Genomic DNA, 20,929 nt, shown 5'->3' with positions numbered 1-20,929 from the left:
TTGAAACTTAGGAATTTAAATAAGTTGAAGACCATCTTATTCCAACTTGCACACAAATTGTCACCAAGCAACTTGTCAAACTTTAAATAATCTACAACATTTTCCTTTTGAAGACTGGCTGAGCTACCAAACTTAATGCTGATCAATTAAAATTGGACCATGGGTCTGGGAAACCAAGCAGGTTCTTTAGTTTTCTTGTTTAAAAATTGTCTTTTTTTTTTTGGGAACCAAGCATATTTTCTGAAAATGAAAAGCATATCTTTAAAACTATTGAAGAAAATGAATGTTGGGGTTGGCCTTGTGGATATAAAATCAAGAAAAAAAAAGAAAAAAAACCTTTCAGCCCATGTACAAGGCTAGAGTAATATACGACGTGCGAACAGGGGCGGAGCCGGCGTATGTCCGGGGTTCCCTTCGGCGAAAAATTACAGTGTATTTTCAAAATTAAAATTATTTTATTATGTATATATAATAGATGTTGAACCCTCTGACTTCTTCATATATTTACCTTTTAGAATTTTTGAACCCCTGTATGAAAATCCTGACTCCGCCACTACGTGCGAAGATGTGGTGTTTATAGCCATTCAAATTTCCTGTTTCTACGGCTATATTAATATTCATTTGGATTCAGTACATTTGCTCAAATTTTCTCCTCTTTCTTATCAAAGCCAAGAAGAGCGTTTTAATTTGCAATTCTGATAGTTTGATACTAAGTGTTATTATTATTCTTATTATTATTTATTTATTTATTTGGTGGACAATCTAATTAACAACGTACTCTCTTTCGCTAATGGTGAGTTTTAATTTTTCTTTCTCCTCTTTCTTTTAATCTTTTTCTAGCCTTCATGGCCTCATAAGAGCTTACTGCAAGAAATTGGTGATTTTTGTTTGAAAATTCTTTGGTTGCTTTGATATATAGGTGAGTACGATTCGTTGAGGGAAGTCAAAATGGCATACAAGGTGGATCATGAGTATGATTATTTATTCAAGATTGTTCTGATTGGAGATTCAGGTGTCGGAAAATCTAACATTCTTTCCAGATTTACGCGAAATGAATTCTGTTTGGAGTCTAAATCCACCATTGGCGTCGAATTTGCAACACGGACGCTTCAGGTTAGTTTTCAATTCTCCAAATTCCATGCATTTCCGAGTCTTATGCTCAACCGTATATTTCATCATGAATATTAATACGTGCAAACTAAAATTTTATGGATTAAAGACTTGATTATGTGCAAATTACATTTCCCAGAATGTGCATAAATTTTAGAAATTGTGGTCATAATCATGTCATGACATTTCTATGGCTATAAGAACACATTATTAAATGTAATATGAGAAGTTTGAAGTTTAAAAAGTTTCTAAGAATAGAAATGTGTTAATGAAATAAGAATTTTTTTCTCTCTCAAAAACGTCTAAGACAAAAGAAAAAAGGAAATGGGAAATGTCAATATAGTATTAGCAATTAGATGCAGACCCAAGATTTGAAGTTTGTGACTTCAAGTTGATACTACAATAATAATTGGGTTCACGGTCAAATATTTATAGATATTACCTAGATTTCTTAATATATATATATATATATATTACTGGGTTCTCGTGAACCTGTAAGCCGACTTCTAGATCCATCCCAATAGTAATAGACATGAATTAATGTGGTGCAGGTAGAAGGGAAGACAGTAAAGGCACAAATATGGGACACAGCAGGGCAAGAAAGGTATAGAGCCATAACAAGTGCTTATTACAGAGGAGCCGTGGGAGCGCTCTTGGTTTACGACATAACCAAGAGACAAACTTTTGAAAATGTGCACAGATGGCTCCGCGAGCTAAGGGATCATGCTGACTCCAACATTGTCATCATGCTGGCTGGAAACAAGACCGATTTGAACCATCTTCGATCAGTTCCAGATCAAGATGCAAGACTCTTGGCTGAGAAAGAAGGGTTGTCATTTCTTGAAACCTCTGCATTGGAAGCTTTGAATGTTGAGAAGGCGTTCCAAACGATTTTGTTGGATATTTATCAGATAATCAGCAGGAAAGCTTTAGCAGCTCAAGAAGCTGGTGCTATTCCTGGTCAAGGAACTGCTATTAAGGTTGGAGAGAATTCTGGCAACTCGAATACGAGACCATGTTGTTCTAACTAAAAATTGGGATATGTTTCTTCTGTTGTTGTAATGTAATATGTAAGAGTAGATTTATGTGTGATGATCAGAGTTATGTGGGTATATTTTGAATTGAGGAATGGCAGAGAGGAATCTTATGCTGCTTAAAACTTGTAATTAAACACAGGTAAACTTTTTGTAATACTTTTTGACATTATGATTGATTTGGAGAATGAAATAGTAGCTTATAACTCAAGTGAAGGTCCTGGTGGATCACATAATGTTTACTGACGTTAGCCGGATATGGCTGAAGCTAATCGATTGCTTTCTGTATCTCGATGTAGTCACTCTTTCTAGTATTTTCAGTCTCTTCACTCAAAAGGTAAAACAATAAAATACATCTTATTGGCATCATGCCGAGCTAAAAGCTTTTCAAGGACAATTCCAAAATGGTTCTTGTGAACCTATCTTTAGAACAATATTTGCAGGTAGTGGGAAACATTCTTGGAGCATTCAAATTCATATTTTATTGCAGTTAAAATGCCGTAGTGCCCATTACATGTTACATATTCTTCTCATTTTCATTGTGGCATATAATCTTCTTTTTGGGACTGAGTATCCACAGATGGATACCATAAAAAAATAAGAGGAGCTAATCAAGCTTTGAAGATCAACTCGTTTGCTCAGGGGAGCATTCAATTCAATTCAATGACTTCTGGATTGCCATACAGCAGAAGAGACCTTCGACAGACACGGTCAGAGATGTCAAGATGACGTATCATAAAGGAAAACTTCCTGTGAGGCGAATGTGTTCCAATGTACATCTTAAACCATACTTATTCACGGCTTCATTAGCAGATCTAAATCCCCCACCATATGCTGGAGAAGTATCATGCACGATCTGGTGCATGAAAAACTCACCCAACTTATTCTCTACTCCAGACTTAACACCTTTCTTGGATGATGACATTGATGAGGATGAAGCAGTTGATGTTGATGGCATATCTCTGGATACAGGCATTACCTCTGATTCCAGCCACATGTATGAAACCACTTGGCAGATTCCTTCCTCTACCTCAAGGCTTAGATTACGGAATCCTGCAAATTTTGAATAAGGTAATTTTTCTCATTAAAATATATATTAGCTGCAGAGGCGAATCCAGGATCTAGAGTTCTTGGATTCAGAATGAGTCGGATCTTATTTTATGTATTATACATTTAAATATCTTTTGCACATAGTATACATATTTCGAGCTGGAAGCAATGGGTTCAGTTGAACCAGAACTCGCCCTAGATTGGCCTCTGATTAGCTGTTATCAGGGATCATGAGAATTTGAGGATGAAGCATCTAGCTGTAGATAGAAAAAGAGGAGAAGAAATTACCTTTTAGACGTAACCATGCATGCATCAGTTCATGAGCAAGAATCGCGCCAGTAAGTAATCTGCAGATAGAAAGATATAGTAAGTCTATCAGACCTAACGCATAATCTTTCTAGAGAGCATCTTAACTGGTAAACGAGGGTATCATATATGCCATTACATATCATTGTCAATAGCACATGCCAGGAGTAGCCAAAGAGTTATGTTGGAAAAAGCAAACTGAAAGGAATTAATCAAAAGGAAGTTACCTTGGTAGACCGAACAATACTAGAATAGCTGTAACTTCACATTTTCTAGTTAGCTTTTGAGGGTGTGTTCTGATTCCTACTACTTCGCGACCACCCATTCTCGGCCTTTTGAGTATCTGGACAATAAGACGTCATTGATTGTAATGCACAATTCACTAGGTTACCTAGATATTAGACATTAGTAAGAAACTGAAAAATGATTTCAAGGGACTGAATGACTTACACTGGTGACTGTCTGCTCTTCTGATAGGCATAGACCTCTGGTTTCGGGCATATGATGGAAACCCTAAAGCATTTTCCAGTCAGAAATTTTCCAGACTAAAGAACAGAAAAACTACAGGCACGAAGAGATTCTTACATGCTTCTCCCCTTCAATGGCTTCATTAAGGGCTTGTCTTTCAACAAGAAGCATAGGGACTTGCTGTTCTATTTTCATGTTCATGCCTTCATAATAGTCTCTGATGGCATGGTAAAGCGGTTGGCAATCTCCGGTATCCATGATGGCAGATTCCATGCACTCTAGGCATAAGCTCCTACCGTCCCCAAGTGATACATATCTTGCATTCCATGGCTTAAAGAAGATAAGAACACTATCAGCAAGTTAGTTGAACGATAGGTGATCCGGCATGTTTAATTTAGCTGACAACCATACCTCCAAACGTTCACAACTACAGCATCGTTTGGTGTCATCATGTTCATGTGAAGGACAATATTTCTGAGACCAAAATGGATGGCACCTATACTCAATCAAGCCTGCTGCGTTTGTTGGGATCTGAAAATGAAATGGTGGATCATAAAATCAACTATGAGTGATTAAACAGTAAGAAATAATACTCCTTTGACATTGGTCTGCAAGTAAATTTCAAATTTCAAGAAATATTTCCAAAACTTAAACTGCTTCACCAAAAGATATGATGCGATACTGACTACACAAAAGTTAGTACTATACACTGGTTCCTAATCAGAACAAAAATATTGTAGAGCAATTTGACAAAAAAAGAATATACTCTACAGAAGAACATGCTGTAAAACGTTCTCTAGGCTGGTGAACTAGACAAAATTTTGACTCAAGGATGAAAAAATGAAAAACAACATCAATGGATGAAATAATCAGTCATGCCACCAACTCGATCTGTGATATTCCAACAGCAAGTGATGATTTGGATCGATGACAATCACTGGGCACTTCAACAATCATAGTGCATGTGCCCAGTATATGCATTTGTCCGTTTGCATATGTGCACAAATGTGCATCAGTTCATGTGTATGCTCTCTAGGGATTTTGCAATTTCAACTCAAGTAAGAGCAAGAATCAATGGTATCCTAACTGAAAACGCAGGACAGGAGAAGCCTATATCTGCTGATGCGGTCGAGATTGAAACCATGAACCAAAAATTGGATTTGTGATGAGCAATGTTACATGAAGAAGCACCATGTCCTTACAAATTGGTAGCAAACTTCACATTTGGGGTGAGTCATTTCCCTGAAGCATGATTTGTGATATGTATTGCTCCCTGACAAGGAAAACTTGAATCAACAAAGAAACCAATGAGATAAACATGAGGAAAGATTCAAAAACCATTCAGTCTGTACAAGAATTGATATTACAGTTTAATTTTCTCTTTTGGGAGAGAGATTGAGTTATGGTACAAGATAGTTGTAGACCAAGGACAAGAATGTACCTCATATTCAGTAATTGGGTAACCACAGGCACGACAAAGAAAGCACTCTGGATGAAAGAAAGTTCCCATGCATCCCAAATAATTGCCAGAGCCAATATCCCCATGGCAGCCACTACATATTCTGCAAATTACACAGGTGCGTATAAGTTTTCTTGTACTCAAGAAATAACAACACTGTGATGGTATATGTTAATACAAGCAGCAATTTCTACCAAAATGCAACAGATGTTCCTTCAATACTTTAAAACTATGAAAGCATATCTACTCGGAGACACGAAATTTGTTTGGATGTGCATATACACGGACATCAATTCAGGTCTTAAATTTTAATTTGTTTATTCTCCAGTTTTCCACCAAAGATTCCAGGAATGGATTGAAGTTTCCATCTGTAATAGGTATTAGCATGCTACGGTTTCCATTTTCAGTAAACACTCACAGAAAATTTTTCTCAGTAACACGACTTGAATTTGATGCCCCAAGAATTTACAACTCTAGAGGCCCTTCTATGAAATAAGAATCCATAAATACTACGAAGCAGCAATCTTTCTTATTTTTCTTTGATCCCTTCTTTGTTTCCAATAAGTAAAATTACAAAGAAATAAGAACCCCATGCAGGGCTTCTTTCTTTTTACCCCTTAACAATTATCAGTGGATAGAAAGTTGCTTGAGCTTTGCAAGGTAGGGATCAATTGAAAAGCAGTACCAGATAAACAAGTAGATTTCAAATGACACAATGCACAAGAGGATATTCCAACAAAATCCAATTACCTATAACTTCTGGGATTATATTCCCAAGGGGCATATGAAGGAGCATATGGAGGAGGATATGGAGGATATGACGATGAAGTAAGGTCATGGTTAAGTGATCTTTCTAGATCTTCATCATTATCAGTCCTGCATTTGTATCCTGTGACGCACACAACTGTCAGTCTCAACCTCAAAAGAGTAAAATTAGTCATACAGTGGTATACTAATAAGTCAATAGAGAACTGAACAAGGTATATTGAGGACAGCAACAAGGAATATTAATTTCATAGACTTGAAAATCTACAACAGAAATATTTTAATTGGCACCTGGTCTTTTCAAATCCTCGGTCAAAGAGACTGCAGTTGCACGGTCTAGTTCGTCTTTCTCTTTACTAGCATCAGACGACCGATCATCCTGATGAACTTTAAAATTGTGTTAAGAAACATTTAATCAGAAGACACATCATATTCAATTTAAAAAGATGATACAAACTTTAGTTTAAGCAAATATAAAAGACATTTATGAGTTAATATCAGTCAGATGGTAGAAAGGACAAAGCAAAACATCTAAATTGAATCATGGCCGGAAGAATTTAACCATTAACTTCTGAAGCAGTCGAAAGTGCTGCTCGTGGAACAAGCATTCCAGCTGAAACACAGAAGTGGCTTTCTTTTGGGGTTTTTTCTTTTTTGGCCCATCGCCGAAATTAATTACCGGCGCTAGCAAAATATACAAAACCTATATACTGATTATGTAGATTATATGTATATTTATGTATATTATATGTATATTGTGTGTATACAATATGTATATCATATATGTAATTTTTATACTTAAACATATTTTTTAGCTATTTCGTAAATTAGACTATCGAAAGGCATTGGACCTTAACTTCTCTTCTTTTTACTAGGCCAAGATCAAATGTTGGATCATTTCTTGGGGGTAAACGAGCGAATTTGAAAGAAATATGTGCAATAGCTTTTGTGAAGCTTAATCTCTTGTTGCTTGCCTTATCTTACTTAGTAAACCAATCTTTCGTGGTAATGGCAGGAAAATAATTTATGAAATATCAGCTTTGCAGGTCATATCCAAGGTGAACTGTTGTTGCAATGAAAAACTTCAATGTGCTAGTATGGTACATGGAAGGCACAAATATTCCAAGTAATGGCAAAAGTTGTTGAGAGCTATGTTGCTCGGACTCTCCAAAGTTGATGCCGCACCCATGGTGAATCCTTCAAAAATGCACTATTTTTGAAGGATCCGACACGCATCCGTCGCCATTTTTAAAGAGTCCGAACAACATAGCTTGAGAGTATATATTGTAAACTCTGAATCGAAAATGAAAGTAAAAAAGATTACCAATGATCTGATTGGGGGGCGCCAAACCATATTCTCATCTCCTAGAAACTGTGGTTGCTGTCCACGTGGCGATCCCCTATTACATGACCCACTCTTGAAAATCTTAGTCAGCCATTTCATAAACCTTGACTTCCTCTCTGCGTATGAAGAAACAAAGTCACCTGCTTTAATTAAAACCCACAATAATATCAACAAAAATGCCAACCTTTTTACGTAAGTAAAAACAAAAACAAAAACAAGATTCAAGAGAAATACTCAAAAGGGTATGCATTAAACAGCAAAAAGATGGCAAAAAAGATCAAATATGGGAACTTGTTCAACATTACCATATATGCAACGCTGAAAGTGTTTGACACTTGAAGGAACCATGAGAACAAATTGTGAGTATATAGAGAGAGAGACGACAATGGTAATGTAATAGAAGAGAGAGAAGAAGAATGGCATACTATTGGAAAAGGGTAAGTTATAAGAGAAAGAAGAGAATCTTTGAGAGGGAAAGAGATTCTTGGCTTGCCAGAAAGAAAAAACGAAGGCATGGGGATTGGGAAAAAAGTGAGGGAATCTGCTGAGGCAGATGGTGATGGAAAGGGAAGGAGAAAGCCAAAGATAAACTGGAGTGTGAGTGAAGCCTTAGAGCCCGTTTGGATTGGCTTATAAGTTGGCTTATAAGCTGTTTTCAGCTTTTTTGAGTGTTTGGCTGGCCAGCTTAAAGTCATTTTATGCTTAAAATAAGCTCAAAAAAATAATTGAACCCATTTGACTTAGTTTATCTAAAGCAGCTTATAAGCTGAAAATAGCTTATAAGCCAAAAAAAATAAGTTGGACTACCCCAACTTATTTTTTTCAGCTTATAAGCTGCAAACAGCTTTAAGCTGTAAGCCAATCCAAACGGGCTCTTAGAGAACTCATATAGTATTATGAAATTCTGAACATTCTCAAGAATGTCTTCCTGTGAGAATTTTCGAAAGTTGGATGCCGGGGAAAAGGATGTTCTTTTCACAAGTTGTGGACTGTCTCTTTCCCGACTCGCGCATAGTGGAAGTTTAGTGCACCAGACTATCTTTTTAAAAAATTGAAGCACTCTTTAGAAAGCTTGATCAACCATTAATTGCTGATCAAACTGATTACTCAAACACAAACTGATTCTCACGGGAGTTTAGTGAACCGGACTATATTTTTTTAAAACTAAAGCACTCTTTAGAAAGTTTGATCAACCACTAATTATTAATCAAATTGATTACTCAGACACAAACTGATTCTCACCAAAAGTATTTTTTTGAAAAGGACTTTTGAAAAAACATTTTTCAAAATAAGTTGATTTTAGAATTCTGGCTAAACAGGTTAATACTCCTACGACCACTTAGTGGGTAGATAGTCATAAATAATAGGGAAGTTACACATTTGGCTGATCAGCTAAAACTAATTACATTTGCTAGTCAAATAAATAAAAACCTATACACTATTATGTATCAAAAGTGTATACTATATGTATATCACACATTAATATACAAAAACATATACATTTACTGGCTATTATTTTAGTGGGCGGCTATTTATGTTAATTTCTCTAATTAATAAAGGTGGAAAAATCAACTCATGCACATTTGACTGGCTAAGATTTTAATGGGTTGGACATTAGATACATTAGTGATTTGGATACACCCCAACTTAACCCATTTATTTCAATAGCCCAAATCCACGATATAAAAACCAAAGATTAACGCAATTTCTAAATTAAAGAAACAAAAGTTGTCCAACTCGTAAGCCTCACACGCTTTTATTGAGTTACCATGGATTCCCTCAAAAAATAAGGTGGTCAGATGTCTATCCTTTCTTTCGAGTCTATAAAGACGGAATCTCCTTTCAGCATTGACCGTTACACACCACGTTCCTGTTATGAATTGGGAATTCAATTAGGTTAAGTCGAATTGGGGAAAAATGAGCTTGGGTACTGAATTGTAATTAGGAGCAGTGGGTCGACACGTGGCATAGGCAGAGCCAATCACTTAAGACACGCGGATGGAAGGGCCACTTAAAGATCAACGCTCAAGATTAGAAGTTAGCTACAGGATCCTACGGTGGAGATCACTTCATTTGTGTTAGTTGAGACTAGGTGTTAGTTAGCTTAAATAATAGAAATAAGGGAGGGAAAAGCAGTTATGATCTGATATTAGGCTTTCTCTCTCTACTCTTCTTCTTCTTCTCCCTTTTCTCCTCTCTCTTCTTCAATCCCTAATTTCCCAAATCCTCCATTGCAGGTCACGTACAAGCTTGGAGATAATTGATCATCCACCCTATCTTAGTTCATATTACATTGTAATCTCATTGAATTGTAGTGAAGAACTATTATCAATAAAACTCCCTTTGATTCGACATTTCAATTGTTGCCATAATTTCATAATTCCATGGTCAATTCATTACATTTGGTATCAGAGCCTGTCCTGGCCCACATTATGACAGTCACTGAAACTAGATCGAAATCCATGGAAGAAAGTATGAAAAAACTTGAGTCGCAACTAATGACTCATGTTGCAGAATCTAACAAAAGGGCAGAAGCCACTGAAAAAAAGATAGAAGATCTGGGAAAGAAATTAGATGTGTGGATGGAACGAATGTTTACATCTCAAAATGGAGCCAATGGAGTATTGGGCTCGAGCCCAAGTGGTACAGCACAAGTTAACAACAATGGCATACTGGGTAGTGGGCCAGTTGAAGTTACCCAATTGAATGTTCATGGTAGTGGTAGCAGGAGCAGAAATCATGAGAGCCCTGAGCAGAACTTGGGAAAATCTCTTGGTAATTCCTTCAATGCGAGGGTGGAGTTTCCATACTTCGAAGGGGTAGATCCTTGTGCATGGTTGAGGAAGTGTGAAAGGTACTTTGAGTATCACAACATTATGGATCCACAACAGAAGATTGAATCAGCAGTTCTCCACCTTAACGGTAAGGCTGAAGCTTGGTTTTTCTCCTATCACATTAGTAGAGGAAGGGTCAAATGGTCAGAATTCACAGAAGAGATTTGCAGATGCTGATAATAACAAATTAAACTTGATAGGAGAATTCAAAAAGATAGAACAGAAGGGAATTGTAAATGAATACTTGGAGAAATTTGTAGAGTTAAAGGCTTGGGTATTAATTAGATATCCTACAATTCCTGAAGAGTTCTTCCTAGAATTTTTTATTGAAGGGTTGAAGGAAGCCATAAGGAATACAATTAAGTTGTTAGAACCTTACTCTTTTATGAAGGCTGTTGAGAAGGCTAGGCACCAAGAGAAGGTTCTTGAATCTGCTGACAGAAGGAATAAGATACGATGGAGTAGAGGAACAACTTCTAACACTGGTGGAAACACTAATTACAACATAGGAACAAATGGGGGTAATGTGAGTAATAAGTTGTTTGAAACTAGAAGAGCTCAAGTCCTATGTTACAAGTGTGGAGAGAAGTATTATCCAGGTCACCAGTGCAAAACCAAGAAACTCAATTCTATGGAAGCAAACATAGAACCAACTGAGGAAGAACAAGGTGAAACAGTTACAGGAAGGTTCTACACAGAACCAACTGAAGAGGAATTGAATGCTGCATTTCAATATGGAGAAGTAATTGATGGGGCAATTTGTTTGAATGCCTTGTCTGGCACTGAAATGCCAAACACCATCAGATTGAATGGTGAAAACAAGAGGAATAGCTTGATCATATTATTGGATTCTGGTAGTACCCATAGTTTCTTAGATCTGGAGACTGCTAAGAAAATTAGGTGTGTGATCAAAGAGGCTATCCCTATGAGGGTTATTGTTGCTGATGGGAATCAGATAATGAGCCTACACATTTGCCCTAATTTCAATGAAAGATTCATGGCATAGAGTTCACAGACTCAGTGAGACTTATTAGAATGAGGGCAAATGACATGGTGCTTGGGGGTGATGGGATGAGGAGCCATAACCCAGTTTTGTTGGACTTTGTGGAGTACAATGTGCAAGTAACTCACATGGGAAAAAGGGTAGAACTAAAGGGCATATACTATCAGGCAGAATTAAAAAGCATAACTGCACATGGCATGAAAAATCTACTCAAGAAGGGTCATACTTTATGGGCTCATTTGTTTACATTAACAGCCACAGAGGTGCAGGAGAAATCAAAATTACCTGAGGAGATTAGCCAGCTGATACAACACTTCCCTGATGTTTTTGCTGAACCAAAGACACTTCCACCTCGGAGAGAGCATGATCACTTCATTCCCTTGAAGCCTGACACATTACCAGTAAGCATTAGACCCTATAGATACAATTTTTTTCAAAAAAATGAGATTGAAAAGCAGGTCAAGGACATGATGAACAATGGCATAATTCAACCTATCCATTCCCCCTTCTCCTCACCAGTTTTATTAGTTAAGAAAAAAGATGGTAGCTGGAGGTTTTGTGTGGATTATAGGGAGCTTAACAAGATGACAATCAAAGACAAATTTCTTATTCCTTTAGTAGATGATTTGTTAGATGAGTTGAATGGGTCCGGTGTATTCTCTAAGATAGACTTGAGGGCTGGCTATCATCAAATTAGGATGTTTGAAGGGGATGTATACAAAACAGCATTTAGAACTCATTTGGGCCATTATAAGTTCAAAGTCATGCCATTTGGCTTGACTAATGCTCCAGCCACCTTTCAAAGCCTAATGAACCATGTGTTTAGAAACCATTTAAGACACTTCGTATTAGTGTTTTTTGATGATATATTAATGTACGGTGCCACTATCCAAGAACATACTGCCCACCTTAACATGGTGTTAGAGATCTTGAGGAAGGAGCAACTTTATGCCAAAATGTCTAAGTGCTCTTTTGGGCAGGACAAGGTGGAGTACCTAGGCCATATTATCACTGGTCAAGGTGTTTCAACAGATCCAGCAAAGATTGATGCTATGACTAAGTGGCCAACTCCTAAGTCACTTAAATCACTAAGAGGATTTTTGGGACTTACAGGTTACTATAGGAGGTTTGTGAAGAACTATGGAATTATCAGCAGGCCTTTAACTAACTTGCTAAAGAAAAATTCATTTCAATGGACTGAAGAAGCTACTACTGCTTTTGAAGCACTCAAAACAGTCGTGTGTACTGCACCTGTATTAGCACTGGCTAATTTCTCTAAAACATTTATCATAGAGACTAATGCTTGCTCTACTAGTATGAGGGCTGTACTTATGCAAGAATGCAGACCCTTAGCTTATTTCAGCAAAGCTTTGGCCCCAAAACACCTTGGGTTATCTACCTATGAGAAGGAATTCATGGCAGTACTATCAGCAGTGGATAGATGGAGACACTATCTCTAAGGAGGGCAATTCATTATAAGGACTGATCATCACAGCCTAAAGTATTTGTTAGAGCAAAGAGTAAACACAACTTTACAACAAAAAAGCTTGACTAAACTCTTGGGTTTGGATTATGAAGTTCAGTATAAAAAGGGGACTGAAAACAGAGTGGCAGATACACTTTCAAGAAGACAGGACGAGGAGTCTAGTCTGCAAGCCATGACTAGTGTGGAACCTACCTGGATGCTTGAAATTTCTTAGAGTTATGAGCATGATCCAATTGCTTCACAACTACTAACAGAGTTGATAACTGACCCCACCACCAAGCCTGACTACACATTGCATCAAGGGATTATCAGATTCAAGGGGAAGATCTATGTAGGTAAATCATCTGACCTTAGAACTCAATTTTTTTCTGCATTTCACACTTCACCCTTGGGGGGACACTCTGGTCAGCAGGGAGCTTATAGAAGGGTGAGTATGATTTTCTATTGGCCTAATAAGAAGAAGGAGATTGGGTCCTTGGTTGCTGCTTATGACACTTGCCAAAGAGTCAAGACTGAGCATGTTCATTACCCGGGGTTATTGCAACCCTTACCCATCCCTGATCTCCCTTGGCAGGATATAGCAATGGATTTCATTGAGGGATTGCCCTCATCTGGTCATAAAAATGCCATACTTGTAGTCATTGACAAACTCACTAAGTATGGGCATTTCTTACCATTGAAACATCCATATACAGCTAAAAAAGTTGTTGATCTATTCTTACATGAAGTGTACAAGTTACATGGACTACCCAGAACTATTGTATCAGATCGAGATTCCATTTTCACCAGCCTATTCTGGCAACAGTTGTTCAAAACTATGGGCACTAAACTTGCACTGTCCACTGCTTACCATCCCCAGTCTGATGGACAAACTGAGAGGCTAAATAGGTGCCTTGAGTCCTATTTGAGAGCTATGGTTTTTTCTAGTCCTAAGAGTTGGATGAAATGGCTACCATTAGCAGAGTGGTGGTATAACACCAGTTACCACTCTGCACTTAAAGCCACCCCATTTGAGGCACTTTATGGGTATGCACCACCCCAGATTCCATTAGGACCATTAACTTTTTCTACACACACGACTGTGGGAGCGAGTTTAGCTCAACGACAAATCTTGCTACAACAATTTAAAGACAACCTACAGGTGGCTCAAGCACACATGAAGTTTTTTGCTGACAAAAACAGGACTGCCAGGGTGTTACAAGTCGGGGATTGGGTTTATTTGAAGCTTCAGCCCTATCGGCAAGCTTCTGTGGCTATAAGTAAGAACTTAAAGCTGAGTGTGAAGTTTTACGGACCTTATCAAGTACTAGAACGAGTTAGTTCAGTTGCTTACCGTTTGGCGTTTCCTGATGGGTCCCAGATCCACCCTGTGTTCCATGTCTCCCAACTGAAGAAACGTGTGGGTCCGGACATCACCCCTAACCAGCAATTACCCATCTGCGATGCAGAAGGTAGAGTGTTGATCCAACCCTTGGCCATTCTTCGATGTCGCATGGTAAAACTCAACAACGCAGCCGTCGTGAAGGTGTTGGTTCATTGGTCAAATTTAAGTGTGGAGGAGGAGACTTAAGAGGATTGGAGCTATATTCGAGCTCAGTTTCCAAAATTTGCAGCTCAATTTTGACCTTGAGGACAAGGTCTTTTTGGAGGGGTTGGTATTGTTATGAATTGGGAATTCAATTAGGTTAAGTCGAATTGGGAAAAAATGAGCTTGGGTACTGAATTGTAATTAGGAGCAGTAGGTCGACACGTGGCATAGGCAGAGCCAATCACTTAAGACATGCGGATGGAAGGGCAACTTAAAGATCAACGCTCAAGATTAGAAGTTAGCTACAGGATCCTACGGTGGAGATCACTTCATTTGTGTTAGTTGAGACTAAGTGTTAGTTAGCTTAAATAACAGAAATAAGGGAGGGAAAAGCAGTTATGATCTGATATTAATCTTTCTCTCTCTACTCTTCTTCTTCTCCCTTTTCTCCTCTCTCTTCTTCAATCCCTAATTTCCTAAATCCTCCATTGCAGGTCACGTACAAGCTTGGAGATAATTGATCATCCACCCTATCTTAGTTCATATTACATTGTAATCTCATTGAATTGTAGTGAAGAACTATTATCAATAAAACTCCCTTTGATTCGACATTTCAATTGTTGCCATAATTTCGTAATTCCATTGTCAATTCATTACAGTTCCCCCATCACTGGAAGAACTATCCATCGACGTCACCTCAAAAGACTTTAACCATCACGCCTGTTGTCTCCGCTGGGTTTTATCTTTCAAAGAATGTTTCTATTAGTCAAAAGCTTCTATTAGTCAAAAGATTCACATCTTAATATATTATCACGGGGAGGACATGTTATTGAATCTGCCTTCTTCAACCAGGACACACCATTACGTAAACCTCTTGGCTTCTAAATTATACACCAGGTGGATTGACGCAGTTGATCATGGAAGAGGCTCATAGTTCGAGGTACTCTATTCACCCTATAGTTACAAAGATGTATCATGATTTGAAACAACATTATTGGTGGTGTCGCACGAAGAGGGACATAGTTGAGTACGTGTCACGGTGTTTAAATTACCAACAGGTGAAGTATAAGCACCAAAGGCCAAGTGGTATGAGTCAAATGATGTCTATACCTGAGTGGAAGTGAGAATAAATTGCCACGGATGCTGCAATAGGATTGCCACGGACTTTGGGGAAATTCGATGATATTTAAATTATTGTGGAGGAATCGAACAAGTCCACACCCTTCATACTGGTTCAGACTACCTACAATTCATAAAAGTTAGCCAAAATCTACATTGAGGAGATTGTTCGGTTTCATATGGTGCCCCTTTCCATTATTTTAGACCGGGTTACATAGTTGAAATCCCACTTATGGCGGTCTATACAGAAGGAATTGGGTACACAGGTGAAACTTAGCACCCCAGTTCACCAACAGACTGATAATCAGTTCAAGTGAACTATTCAAGTCCTTGAGGATATGTTGCAAGCATGTGTGACTGACTTTGATCGTCATTGGGACCAATTCTTGCCTTTGATGAAGTTTGCACACAACTACAGTTACCATTCTAGCATTTAAATGGCTCCGTTCGACGTGTTATATGGTAGGAAGAGTAGCTCTTCGGTTGGTTGTTTCGATGCATTCAAGGTTAGGTCTTGGGGTACAAATTTACTGAGGGATTTTTTTAGCAAGGTCAAATCGATTTAGGAGAGACTTCTCACAGCTCAGAGTAGACAAAAGAGTTATGCGGATCAAAGGTTCGTGATGTGGTGTTTATGGCTGGTGATAAGATTTTGTTGAAAGTCTCACCCACAAAGGGCGTGATGAGGTTCTGAAAGAAGGGCAAGTTGAGCCCGAGGTATATTGTCCCATTTCAGATTCTTCAGCGTATTGATGAGGTGACTTATGAGTTGATTTTGCCACCTGATTTATCGGGTGTTCATCTAGTTTTTCATGTTTTGATGTTAATGTAATATGTTTCTGATGATTCTCATGTGATATAGTAAGATACAGTGCAGCTTGACCAGAATTTGATATTTGAGGAGGAGCCGGTAGCAGTTTTGGATAGACAGATTTGGAAGCTAAGGTCTAAGGAAATAGCTTCTATGAAGGTGCAGTAGAAGCATCGTTCAGTTAAAGAGGCTACTTGGCAGACCTAATCGAACATGCGGAGCAGATATCAACAACTTTTTGACAATTCAAGCATATCTTTATACCCGTTCGAGGAAGAACGTTTGCTTAAGTGAAGGAAGATGTAACAACTCATCTGGTCCTTTTGAGTATTAGGACTTTTTCCCCCTAAATGACACTTCTCGTAGATTAAAAATGTAATATGATTTGTGTGAATGGGTGGCACAGTTCCCGAGACAATTAGATGAGTATTGCAGAAGAAAAACCAAATATTAAAGTTCTTGAGAAAAATAAAATAAAAATAAGGGTTGACCAAAGCCAACATTCAGGGTAAGCGGACTCGTATTCGAGGTTTGAAAGTTTCTATAGGTCCGAATGGTGATGTATGACTTAGGTGGATGATTTGGATGAATCTCCCAGGGTTCGGGAGCGATTCAGACACGTAAGTTCCATACTAGTTAAAATGAAGAGTAAGAGTTGACAACGGTAAAGTATGTGTCTAGCCGATCCCTGATTGATATTTTGGCATTCTAGCAGGTTCGTAGGGTGTTTTCAAAGTGATTTTCATATTTGGTTTGCATCTAGGGTAGCCACACCTGCGAAAGGGACTAGGGTTGGGGATTTTCACATCTGCAAAGAGGAGATCCGCACTCGCGAGGTCACACCTGCGATGAGTGGATCGCACCTATGAGGGCGCACCTGTGGTATGCCTTACATAGTTTTCAAATATATATATTTAGAGATGGTGCAATTTTTCCACCCTAGGAATAACAACTGCTTTCAGTTTCGTAATTTCAACATTTTTCACCATTTATGCTCCAAATATCTTCAAGCCCAAACTTACGTCGATGGGACTTCGTTGGCTAAATGTCACATTATCACTCTCTTAAGGGATTCAAACCTAACACGAATTTATGGAGTGTTACACATCAATAGGAACCAAACAAGACCTATAAACTCGATCTACCATAATAGAATCACCAACAAGTGTAGATACATAAACTAAAACATCAAGTGGGTTCTGTTCAGCTGTGTCTATACGATGTGCTGTGGTATGATGTTCGTCTATAGTGGCAGCCTTGTCGGCTTGCGTATTATTTCATGATATGACTAGTTGTGACTCCTCAGGAGACAGTGATCTGGAAGTATATATATACGTGACGATGTTACGAACTATGCAGTTCCTTTACAAGTTTCCGTATTGTCGTTGTTTCAGTGTGACTATATCTGATAGGTACGTATACGGGTGTCCAGGTCGGGCACCAGTCGCGGCCTACGGGGTTGGGTCGTGACATAACTACTACCCACGCGTACGTATCTACGAGCCTCTACTAGAATACTAAGACATAAGGACAGGATAGGACCCCGTCGTGCCCAAACATATACACAAAATAATGTATCAAAATGGCACCTCCAGAATAGTGGAGTGCTCCTGTAAATCTGCTGAGTAGCTCCTAGGAATCTGGGCCACCTCCCTGTCTACCATTGGGCATGAACACAGCGTCCAAAAAGGAAAGGACGTTAGTACGAATAATGTACTGAATATGTAAGGAATGAACAGTAATAACATGTCGAAAAGATAAAGAAACCTCAAATAACGAAACGACTTGCAACGGAATACCTCTTAAGACAGAATCATGCATGCTAACTTACATCTTAAACAACATCATATCGAGTATGCATATATAAGCTTCCCGACCATATAGGTACAGTGTGATCAACATTAGCTCGCGCCCAGGCCTTCCGCGTCCAGGGTGACCATCTCATGCCGCCCACTAGTGGTGTCTGCCCATGCCATCTAGACATAGTGTATATACCGCCCACCTTAGCGGTGTGTGTCCAGCCATATAGGCGCGGTGTAATCTAATTATCATATACTTAACATAAAGCATGCATTAGAAGTCAAGTAAAAATTATAACTCTATAGGAGTGACATATGGTCGAGAACCCCGATTCCATTATGGAGTAGTCATGATTATCATGCCTCACCTTGAAGGAACTAGCATTATAAGGTGAGTCTAGCAACAATGAATAGCATCAAGGAATCAGTAGCATCATTGGAATATCGTATCATAAGCTTTGGAATCTCTAGACTTAGACTCATCATCATCATTGTCATATTCACAACGCATTTCTTATCTTCATTTCATGAGGAGCTCTAAATAATCATAGATTCATAGTTTCCAGAGTATAAGAAAGTCATGGAAAGATAAAGCAAGTCACGTTATAGGAATCATGACTTAGAGAAGAAGGGACTAGCCTTACATACCTTCACGTCTCTCCAACTTTATCAATTAAACGCTTTCCTCCATTGTTCACGATTCTACATTCAAGAGAGTTCGTACTAAGGTTAGATAATCGGAAACATACTTAAGCTTAAGCTAAAGCTAGTGAAAATTGGACAGCATCTCCTTTGTTTCTACAACTTTCTCCATATCATATAACAACTCACAAACGTCAACAACACACCCATAATATCATAATCGATAAAATTCGTCAAGTTAGTCATAATTAAATTCTCAAAATTTCCTCTCAAGGTCATCCAAAACCATGGCCATAATACTACACCACATTCATCCTCATATAATGCTTCTCCAATATTCTTAATATCATTTATAACAAGATTATTCTCATAACATGTAAAGAAATATGATTCAAATCAAGTTACCATTCAAGAACTCCACTATTTCCATATTTGTACTCCATTTTCTACTTTCTTCCATAATCCAAGTCTTTCAACCATTCAATACTCCTAATAACATGAAATGAACATAAAGCTCACCTTTGATTATGTTGGAATGGTCTTTGGATGAAGATACTTCACTTGGAGAAAACCCTTACTTCATTTCCAAGGAGATGTCTAGCTTCCATCAACCCTAGTTAGCATTCTTGCACTTTATTCCACTACTTTTGATGTTTGATCTTTGATTTTCCCTTGGATATGTGTTGTTATGGTGTGGAGAGAATTCTAGAGGTTTTGAGAGTGTTGGAGAGAAATGGGAAATGAAAGAAATGAATTTGGGGCCTCCTTATAAAGTTTTAAAATCTGCCCATCGGGTGTTATACGGACATAAATACAGTCCGTATAACTTATACGGTCCGTATATATGACCGTATAATACTGCCAGTGGAGGATCCTTCTCTGGACAGGTTATACGGTCCCTTATACAAACCATATAAATTATACGAGCCGTATAAGTTGTCCGTATAACTCCCCGTTTTTCCTAAGTTGCTCTCGTCGTTTCGCTTGATCTCCAGTCCTTGTGGAACCTTCTTAACACCTATTTAACACTTCATTAAAAATCTCAGGAGAATTATAACTTTTCCTCAAGACATTATTAAATCAACATTAGCTCGGTACTTTTCAAACCCTTTTCAAGACACGACTTATACTTGACATTCTTCAACGAACTTTCTTCTCTTGCCTCAAATGTCTTTGGAATATTAATTAGAATCGTTAGGTACCCCTTCTTACTTGTAGGGACATCACATACATATCACCCTGCGTTAGTCTATCCACCACACGATGGCATGAATGTTTTCGAGGTGTAACACTCTTCCCCCTTTTAAAAACATTCGTCCTCGAATGTTAAGTTCTCGGGAATCCTACAGAAATTTTGCCAGAGTTTCCCCTGTAATATGGCGCTACCATCCTGTCATAATAGCTCACAGTAACATCGCCTCACAGGGCTACAACACAATAGCAAGCAAATGTGGCCACACACGACCAAAAACATTAAAAAGAAAGCATTACATACCTCATAATGCCGATGTCTCGTCTTTAACCTCTTCCGGGGGTGGAAACAAGAGTGAGTACTTGGACTTCATGTCTTCTTTCACTTCCCAAGTCATTTCTTCTCGGTTATTGTTTCTCCATAAGACCTTGACTGAAGCTAATTCTTTATTTCTATGCCTCCGTACTTGCCTATCTAGTATGGCGATGGGTACCACTTCATAAGCCCACTTTTTCATAACTTGTACATCATTTACCGGCACGATTCTTGTTGGATCTCCAAAACACTTACGGAGCATTGATACATGAAAAACTTGATGGACTGATTCAAGTTCTGGAGGTAAGTCTAGTTCATAAGCTACTTAGCCTATCTTGCGGACAATCTTATAAGGTCCAATGTATCGAGGACTGCATTTTCCCTTCTTACCAAATCTCATCACGCCTTTCATCGGTGATATATTTAAGAATACCTAATCATCAACTTGGAATTCTCAGTCTCGCCAACGGCTGTCCGCATAAGATTTCTGGCGACTTTGGGCTGTCAATAATTGATCCTGGATAATCTTGATCTTTTCCACCGCTTGTTGAATCAACCCCGGACCTATTAACTGTACCTCAGCTACTTCAAACCACCCAATTGGGGATCTACACTTTCTTCTATATAGAACTTCATACGAGGCCATCTGGATGCCGGAATGAT

At 38.3% G+C, this 20,929-nt stretch overlaps 2 protein-coding genes across 4 annotated transcripts; one reads left to right on the top strand and one right to left on the bottom strand.

Annotated features, from left to right (window-relative positions):
- The first annotated feature begins 48 nt into the window (after positions 1-48).
- Positions 49-2,355, top strand: LOC132600590 (ras-related protein RABA2b-like). Of its 2 annotated transcripts, none has more exons than XM_060313896.1 (3): positions 49-181; positions 920-1,113; positions 1,662-2,355. In XM_060313896.1, exons 1-3 carry the CDS (start codon positions 160-162, stop codon positions 2,139-2,141), a joined length of 696 nt encoding a protein of 231 aa, XP_060169879.1. In that variant the 5' UTR covers positions 49-159; the 3' UTR covers positions 2,142-2,355. The 2 variants fall into 2 exon arrangements, with proteins under 2 accessions (XP_060169879.1, XP_060169961.1); XM_060313978.1 differs by lacking the exon at positions 49-181 and adding an exon at positions 243-793.
- Positions 2,356-2,600: 245 nt separating this feature from the next.
- LOC132600473 (protein DA1-related 2-like) lies at positions 2,601-8,146 on the bottom strand. Of its 2 annotated transcripts, none has more exons than XM_060313708.1 (12): positions 7,843-8,146; positions 7,517-7,677; positions 6,484-6,571; positions 6,178-6,316; positions 5,410-5,530; positions 5,171-5,254; positions 4,380-4,499; positions 4,086-4,298; positions 3,951-4,013; positions 3,728-3,843; positions 3,483-3,541; positions 2,601-3,197 (listed from the first exon to the last, which is right to left on the bottom strand). In XM_060313708.1, the coding sequence occupies exons 1-12, from the start codon at positions 7,958-7,960 to the stop codon at positions 2,878-2,880; spliced, it is 1,602 nt and encodes a 533-aa protein (XP_060169691.1). In that variant the 5' UTR covers positions 7,961-8,146; the 3' UTR covers positions 2,601-2,877. The 2 variants fall into 2 exon arrangements, with proteins under 2 accessions (XP_060169691.1, XP_060169768.1); XM_060313785.1 differs by having other exon boundaries at positions 7,517-7,653.
- Positions 8,147-20,929: the final 12,783 nt, after the last annotated feature.

The sequence above is a fragment of the Lycium barbarum genome, chromosome 1 (assembly GCF_019175385.1).
Source record: "Lycium barbarum isolate Lr01 chromosome 1, ASM1917538v2, whole genome shotgun sequence".
NCBI lineage: Eukaryota > Viridiplantae > Streptophyta > Magnoliopsida > Solanales > Solanaceae > Lycium > Lycium barbarum.
The sequence above is the reverse complement of the archived record's forward strand: the minus strand, read 5'-3'. Positions and strand labels throughout refer to the sequence as shown.

Coding starts and splice junctions, on each gene's coding strand:
- LOC132600473 (XM_060313708.1), bottom strand. CDS start 7,960: ATGCCATTCTTCTTCTCTCTCTTCTATTACATTACCATTGTCGTCTCT. Junction 6,572..7,516: donor GCCCCCCAATCAGATCATTG/GTAATCTTTTTT, acceptor AAAGTTCATCAG/GATGATCGGTCGTCTGATGC. Junction 3,844..3,950: donor AAGAGCAGACAGTCACCAGT/GTAAGTCATTCA, acceptor CTTATTGTCCAG/ATACTCAAAAGGCCGAGAAT.
- LOC132600590 (XM_060313896.1), top strand. CDS start 160: ATGGGTCTGGGAAACCAAGCAG. Junction 182..919: donor GGGTCTGGGAAACCAAGCAG/GTTCTTTAGTTT, acceptor TTTGATATATAG/GTGAGTACGATTCGTTGAGG. Junction 1,114..1,661: donor TTGCAACACGGACGCTTCAG/GTTAGTTTTCAA, acceptor AATGTGGTGCAG/GTAGAAGGGAAGACAGTAAA.